The sequence below is a fragment of the Haliotis cracherodii genome, unplaced genomic scaffold (assembly GCF_022045235.1).
Source record: "Haliotis cracherodii isolate W230 unplaced genomic scaffold, xgHalCrac1.p SCAF_49, whole genome shotgun sequence".
In the NCBI taxonomy this organism is placed as follows: Eukaryota; Metazoa; Mollusca; class Gastropoda; order Lepetellida; family Haliotidae; genus Haliotis; species Haliotis cracherodii.
This window is the reverse complement of record NW_027266307.1, coordinates 144069-152895: the sequence shown is the minus strand read 5'-3', so window position 1 is coordinate 152895 and position 8827 is coordinate 144069. Positions and strand designations below refer to the sequence as shown.

At 44.6% G+C, this 8827-nt stretch overlaps 1 protein-coding gene across 1 annotated transcript; it reads right to left on the bottom strand.

Moving 5' to 3' along the window:
* Nucleotides 1-3113: 3113 nt before the first annotated feature.
* LOC139441914 (uncharacterized) lies at nucleotides 3114-4085 on the bottom strand. The gene has a single exon (XM_071222662.1). It carries the CDS (start codon nucleotides 4083-4085, stop codon nucleotides 3114-3116), a length of 972 nt encoding a protein of 323 aa, XP_071078763.1.
* Between the last annotated feature and the right edge of the window lie 4742 nt (nucleotides 4086-8827).

Genomic DNA, 8827 nt, shown 5'->3' with positions numbered 1-8827 from the left:
AAGAATGGCGAATTAGGACGTGTTCGTCTCGATGGGTTTTAATCTAATTGTACTTAATCAAAAGGCAGTCGTCGCAATCTTGAGTGGAAATAAGTAGTTGAAGTTGCAATCTCCTGGATGCCACCAACAATTCCTTTAAATGGAAATGTAACACATCAAGAATAAACTCAGTCGGACTCGGAGGTGAGCGTAGATATTTCGGTCCTTTCTCCGCCTTCGACCTCGTAGAATCTATATGGGTTACGAGTTTGGACACACCTACAGCTACTTGTGGCTTACAACAACCCATAAGATCCCACGCTGTAAGTAGTTGACCATATGACATAAAGTAGTTGAAAATTTAAATTTAGCCAGGATAGCGTCGTGTTTTGATTGAGTTAGATCCAACAGGACATCAAAGTCTACTGAAGAATGTCATCCCATGTCGCACCGTGTCATTAATTACCATATCAAAAACATCAAAGTGCCCATGTTCTATTTTCTCAAAACAGAAGAGTATTTTGTCCCCATCTTGTAGAGCAATTACAGAAGAAGGCAAGCAAGGTGAAGGAGTTTCAAAAGTGACCCTGCAACTTCCCCGTCTATAAGCTGACGTCTAATTGCTGGTTGTTGTGATTCAAGGCTGTTGTCTCCAGTCGCTCAGTGCGAACAGATGGTGTGGATGAGGCATCCTCTTCAAAATATCTTTTTATCCTCTAAGAGTTGTAGTTGGAGAGGGAGATATTGTGATCGGATGATATAATGAGAAAGTGATACGCCGAGTGGCTGCTAATTAGACGATTGATTAAGAATTCACACAAGGGTATTGATGGATGAGGTAATGATCTAGACACAGTATTAGCTGAATCTGTTGCCTCAGCGGTAGAAGGATATCGGTCTTGAACGTAGTCCTATATTTCTGTAGTCAGCGTATAGTCGGGTAAGCAACACACGCTTACCATTTGTGGAAACTGTGTGAGTGGACGGTGCTACCGGTACGGGAGGAGATGCTTACCCATTTTGCGAACACCTGGTGTAATTACTGATTTTTTAAATTTTCTAAATTTAAAAAAAATAAAAATAATTATTTTTTTAATTTTTATTATTCCATGTTCCAGCATATTTTACGTTTCAATATCATACATAGAGTGTGCATGGAGTTCTTACTGATTGTTATATTTATTTCATGACTTTTGCCTTTTACGCCAAAGGGAACAGTTTGGGTGGATAATGGTGACTCATAATTCTCTGGCTTTGACATGATATAATTGTAACAAAATTCACTTGTACCCATGTGGGGAATCCTACCCGGGTCATCGGCGTGACGAGCAAACGCTTTTTACAAGGCCACCCCACGGCCCCTGCCACTTTGAAAAAAACACTATTTGAAGTATGGCCCCTTGTAGTGACGGGGCGATCAGGGCCCCGATCCACAAAGCGATCTTAGCGCTAAGACTATTGTAAGCCTATGTTAAAGTATGGGAGTTACGATCGTCTTAGCGCTAAGATAGCTATGTGCAAGTGGACCCTGATCCACAAAGCGACCTTAGCGCTGCGATTGTCGTAAGCCTATGTTAAAGCATGGGAGTTAAGATCGTCTTAGCGCTAAGATCGCTTTGTGGAACGGGACCCAGGGTTTCTTCCCACAATCAGCAGGGTTCTAATTAAAAAATCCGATCTGATCTTGAGTTCTGATCTGTCAGCTCCTTTACCATTCTCGATGGATGCACGTTGGTAAACGCCTACAGCTGAAATGTTCACATCGTATCATTCTATATTGGGTTGGAAGTTAAATTGCATTACAAACGCACACAAGAGCATATCGATTTCATGCCATACTTTGGTTCTGAGATCATTATCTTTCATTTTTTAATAACTATGCAGAGCAAACACCAATACTCAACATGCAGCGATCTCACGCTGGCGCTTCTCAACGGGGAAAGAGCGACGCACAATGACTGTGCATGGTGAGAACATTTTCCCACGCTTTTGTGTATCGGCAAAATAATTGATACAGTCAACCATCGCTGCTTTATTCTTTTACGACTACTTCACGCATTATCGTTTATTCTGGATATGTTCTCAGTAAGTGTCATTGACACGATCGGTCGAAGAGCCCAACTTGGGCCGCCTGTGGTTTGGTTTGGTTTGGTTTGGTTTGTAGTTTAACGCCGGACTCAGCAATATTCCAGCTATATGACGGCGGTCTGTAAATAATCGAGTCTGGACCAGACAATCCAGTGATTAATATCATGAGCATCGATCCACGCAATTGGGATCGATGACATATATCAACCAAGTCAGCGAGCCTGATCCCGTTAGTCGCCTTTTACGACAAGCATAGTCACCTTTTACGGCAAGCATAGGTTGCTGAAGACCTATTCTACCCTGGAATCATCACGGGTAGGGCCGACTGTGAAGTCGCCTCAAACACGACGGGCTCTGCCTGCAAACATGGCATACTTGCACGTTTCGCGAACACCTGGTGTCATATATTTATGATCATACATGAGGTTCTTTTTTTATGATTGTTGTGCTAAAACTAGAGTAAACTGGAACAGAGCTTAAGGGGAATCGAACCGGGGTCCTCTTTGGGACTGGGGGACACTGAATGATCACATGAAGCAGTGGGTCGGGGTTTTTCGCCGCCTTCAGGACTACTATACGACGGGACAACAACGCTTGTGTTTTTTCGGAATCGAACCCGGGTATTCAGATTGACGAGCAAACGCATTACCTACTGAACTACCCCACTTCTACTACCGTTACCAACACAGTGCACCCGTGACGATCCGGGGTAGAATAGGTCTTCAGCAACCCATGCTTGCCGTAAAAGGCGACTATGCCTGTCCTAAGAGGCGACTAACGGGATCGTGTGGTCAGGCTCGCTGACTTGGTTGATGCATGTCATCGATCCCAATTGCGTGGATCGATGCTTCTGATATTAATATTTGTCTGGTCCAGACTCGATTATTTACAGACCGCCGTCATATAGCTGGAATATTGCTGAGTGTGGCGTTAAACAACAAACCAACCAACGGCGTCACAGTCAAAAGATATTTGGGAATTATTCTCCCTGGAATCAGCACGGGGAGACAAGCATTGATGTATTTGGGAACCTAATGGCTCCGGAATCAACACGGGAAGACAAATATTGGTGCAATATATTCAGTACTGGAATCACGTCGGGAGAGACCAGTATAGGTGAGTTTGGGACCTATTCTGTCCCGAAACACCACGAGGAGAAAGGAGTTGGTGTGTTTGGGACCTATACGTACCGGAATTACCACGGGGAGACAAGCATTGGTGTATTTAGGACCTACTGGCACCGGAATTACAACGGGGAGACAAGCATTGGTGTATTTAGGACCTACTGGCACCGTGATCACCACGGGGAGACACACATTGGTGTATTTAGGACCTACTGGCACCGGAATCACCACGGGGAGACAAGCATTGATGTATTTAGGACCTACTGGCACCGGAATCACCACGGGGAGACACGCATTGATGTATTTAGGACCTATTGGCTCCGGAGTCACCACGGGGAGACACGCATTGGTGTATTTAGGACCTACTGGCACCGGAATCACCACGGGGAGACACGCATTGGTGTATTTAGGACCTACTGGCACCAGAATCACCACTGGGAGACACGCATTGATGTATTTAGGACCTACTGGCACCGGAGTCACCACGTGGAGACACGCATTGGTGTATTTAGGACCTACTGGCACCGGAATCACCACGGGGAGACACGCATTGATGTATTTAGGACATACTGGCACCGAAATCACCACGGGGAGACAAGCATTGGTGTATTTAGGACCTACTGGCACCGGAATCACCACGTGGAGACACGCATTGGTGTATTTAGGACCTACTGGCACCGGAATCACCACGGGGAGACAAGCATTGATGTATTTAGGACCTACTGGCACCGGAATCACCACTGGGAGACACGCATTGATGTATTTAGGACCTACTGGCACCGGAATCACCACGGGGAGACAAGCATTGATGTATTTAGGACCTACTGGCACTGGAATCACCACGGGGAGACAAGCATTGATGTATTTAGGACCTACTGGCACCGGAATCACCATTGGGGGACAAGCATTGATGTATTTAGGACCTACTGGCACCGGAATCACCACGGGGAGACAATCATTAGTGTATATGGGGGCCTATTCTGCCCTGGAATCACCACTGCGTATACAGGTATTGATATATATATTGGTCCTAATCTGCCCTGGAATCCCAAAAGCAACATTAAAACCACGACAGGAAACGTTGGGCTAATGTTTTGCCCTGCCTGGTACAAGCGACCCAAAGTTGCCAGTAAAATAGGCACAGCGAGGGTGGCATGTAGATTATTGACGACAGTGTATTCCGATAATTCAAATAAATAACGTGTTTCTCTTAAATATATGTATGAATTATGTGAAAAAAGGAAAAATGCATCAGCATATAGATTGAATAAAGAATTTCGGTGCATTTCATGGCGTGACAACATGATATAGGATGAAAGCCAAAGTGATGCGGGACGTAAACAGTTTGGTTATTACCCCGGTGAAACACGATTACGATAATGGAGCCGACAAATCTTATCTGAGTAAATATCAGAATAAACTCACTATTCAAAACTGTCTCTTGCTGATAGTGTATTTTCATAGCTGAAAAATACGGGGTTGTTTGAAGTTCTGAGCAATAGAAGGAATTGCGTGACCGTGAAATGGTGTGGACATTATACATGATGCCACAGAGGTATATCCACAAAATACACTGGAGTCAACTGATGCGAGGTGAAACGGGGTTTAACGTCGCGTTCATGATTATTGCACATATATATCGACGTGCATGCACGTGTATGTGTGTGTGTGTGTGTGTGTGTGTGTCCGGACTAATATCGATTTTATAGTGCTTGCCCACTGAGATACAGTATAAGGACTCCGAGGGGACCAGTCCTTGTTTATATATAATCCCCTTAAAGCCGAGCACCAGGCAGGGTAACAACAACTACCATCTTTGAACGTATTTTGGTGTGACGCGGCCGGGATTTGAACCTCGGACCTTCCGCTCTCCGGGCACACGCGCTGCCACCAGACAACGGAGGCCGTCGAGTCACCTGCGCAAATCGTGTGACATGTCAGTTATAAAAGCAGGGTCTATGATCCTTGGAAAATGGACAAATCGGAGTAAGATGCAGTGATCAAGTACTTGCTGAAGAAGGAGTTCAACACCAAAAGCTATTCATGAAGATATGAGTACAACACTAGGGAAGGATGTCCCTTCCTATGTCTTCATAAAGAGGTGGACAGCAGAGTTTAAGCATGGCAGGGAGAGCCTTGAAGACGTCCCTCGCCATTGATGGCCTGTGACGCCAGCAGCACAAAATGAGTTCCAGAGAATCCACGATATGGTGATGACCGACCGGCGAATGACAGAACGTCATATTGCTAGTTCAGCTCCAGGGAGAGAACACAGGAGTTGAAGACAATGATTGGTTGGTTGGTTGGTTTGTTGTTTAACGCCGCACTCAGCAATATTCCAGCTATATGGCGGCGGTCTGTAATTAATCGAGTCTGGACCAGACAATCCATTGATTGATATCATGAGCATCGATCCACGCAATTGGGATCGATGACATGCGTCAACCAAGTCAGCGAGCCTGACCACCCGATCCCGTTAGTCGCCTTTTACGAGAAGCATAGTCACCTTTTACGACAATCATGGGTTGCTGTAGACCTATTCTACCTTCGGATCTTCACGGTTCTTGAAGACAATGAAGAAAGTATCATCACTTTGGGGTCCAAAAGACATATCATTAAAAATGCACCAGTCACAGCATGTCTCGTGAATCTCTTGCTGTAGACCCAGGCAGTTCTTGCAATGATTTGTGACTATGGATGAAACCAACAATGAATGGGTCACGTTTCCAAACAGATGAAGCATTTGACATCACCACCACCAAAAAGGCAAAGACTGTCCCATCAGTTGGAAAGGTTATGGCCACCTTGTTCTGGGATGCCGAGGGTGTCACAAAAGTGGGTTACCTTCCAGATAAACGGAGATGATTATTCTGTCATTTTGAGGCAATAATGAAATGAAATTAAGAGACTAAGACACATGGAAAGCTGAGAAATATGGGTACTCTGTCATGAGGACAATGCGCCAGTGTACAAATCAGCCACTCGGACTGCAATCAACGAGGGTGGCTTCAACACCTTCTGAACCTATTCTCCTGATCTGGCTCCGTCAGACTTCCGTCAGTTCCCAAGCATGACGGAACCTGTGTCTGGAACCCACTTCGACTCGAACGATGACATCCCTCGCATTTGGTTGGAGGAGTATTTCAGTTACCCCGCGCAGTGTCAGCTATACGGAAGCTTAGTAGGGCTACGGAGAATATTTTTTTGTCTAAGTATCTCCTACGTAGGACTTATTATCTTCTAAGAAGGACTTAGTATCTCCTACGTAGGACTTACTATCTCCTACGCAGGACTTAGTATGGCCTAGAATCACTATCTCCTACGTCGGACTTACTATATCCTACGTAGCACTTACTATCTCCTACGTCGGACTTACTATCTCCTACGTAGCACTTACTATCTCCTACGTAGCACTTACTATCTCTTACGTCGGACTTACTATCTGCTACGTCGGACTTACTATCTCCTACGTAGCACTTACTATCTCCTACGTCGGACTTACTATCTCTTACGTAGCACTTACTATCTCCTACGTCGGACTTACTATCTCCTACGTCGGACTTACTATCTCCTACGTAGCACTTACTATCTCCTACGTCGGACTTAGTATGGCTTAGAATAACTATCTCCTACGTAGGACTTACTATCTTCCTATGTAGGAGATAGGAAGTCCTACGTAGGAGAGAGGAAGTCCTACGTAGGACGTAAATAAGTCCTACGTATAAGATCATATGTCCTACGTGGGAGATACTTAGACATAAAAAATCACCTTGGCCCTACTACGCTTCCGTACAGCTACGTGAAGGAGAGTTGTACGTTACGTTCTTTCGTGAAACAATGAAAATACACACGATGCTGACACACCATGGGTTATAACCAGGCCGAATCAGGTATTGTACTCTCTGCGCAGATATTGTACTCTCTGCACACACTCCCTGGTGTGAGAGGAGCCAACAGCAGGTCGACGTTATCTAGATTCCCAATTACGCTGTCTCCTTCCTACTACACTGAAACCACTTTCCTCCCACGTCAGCACAACACACTCAAGACAAAATGTGGGCGAGGACTTTTTAAGGTTGGAACTATTTCAGGCATGTTTGTGCATCACATAAGTCAGACATACGTCGCAAAATGGTAGTGGGAGATCAATTTGGAACAGGTCATCAACTGAATCATCTGGCTCTGTCACATGCTTCTGTTTGTTTGTTTGATTCTTTGTTGTTTAATGCCGCACTCACCAATATTCCAGCTATATGACGGCGGTCTGTAAATAATCGAGTATACGATGACATGCATCAACCACGTCAGCGAGCCTGACAACCCAATCCCCTTACTCGGCTCTTACGACAAGCATAGTCGCCTTTTACAGTAAGCATGGTTACCGAAGACCTATTCTACCTCGGAGCTTCACGCTTCTGTCCTAAATCTGTCAGTCTGTAATTAAATCACAATCAGCAGCACAAAAATGAAAGAGACCAAGCACCCACAGAAATCAATACATATATACGTAAGTTTAAATATAGAAGATAACGAAGGTCGAGATAACGACAAAGGCAGAGGGAAAATAAAACTGACTGATAAAGACTTATTTCGTTGCGATATACTCCAACTTTGAAATACAATTCCCGAGATCTCCTTAGACGGAAAATAAACGCTTTAGCGCTGAATTTAAGATACGAAGAACTGTTGACATGATAGGTGTCGACCTATCTGTTGTTTTGAATGGTTTCAAAAGGTTTGATAGTAGATGTGGATAACATTTCCAAATTTGACCTATTCATGACTCAAGCAATATCCGATGCATTCCCTATTTCAACTGTGCCATTGGTTCACGTGTTTTTCCAGAACCTTTGACTTGCCTTTGCGTGTGTGTGTGACGGGTGCACCCGGTGGGACAGGATACGCTTACCGTTTTGCGAACACCTGGTATCATCACTATTTGACATGGATTCATAAACACATGCTTGTGATATTGTCAAAATCGTAAACGTAGTAGCAATTTCTTATTATCATGAAACATGGTTTTGTTACTTACATTTACACTGTCCTGTTTTTAAGGGGTCTTCACGCAAGTGCGCATGATGACGTGAACAGATGTACCACCAACATTTATCTTCATCAGATCAGATGCATGGGTGGCCTTAGTCGTGAATTGTGCACCAGGATCCTATGATCGTGAGTGAGTGAGTGAGTTGGGTTTAACGCCGCTTTTAGCAATATTCCAGCAAATTTCACGGCGGGGGAAACCAGAAATGGGCCTCACACATTGTACCCATGTCGGGAATCGAACCCGGGTCTTCAGCGTGACGAGCGAACGCTTTAACTTCTAGGCTACCCGACCGCCCCTCCTATGATCGTGGGTTCTAGTCCCAGTTTCTCTCTGATTCTTGGTTTGTCAGCACCAACGGTGTAAACATCCTCTTCCATGATATGGGGAGGTAGGGTAGCCTAGTAGATCGCTCGCCATGCCGAAGACCGGGTTTGATTCCCCGGTTTCGATACATTATACATCAGGCATTCCAATAAACATATAATGTATACTGAACAATCACAGTTGAGGATCATTAACAGCTTCGGGGATTATTTTTACGAACAAAATATCCCGAAAATATTAAAGATCCATAATCCTTTTGTCC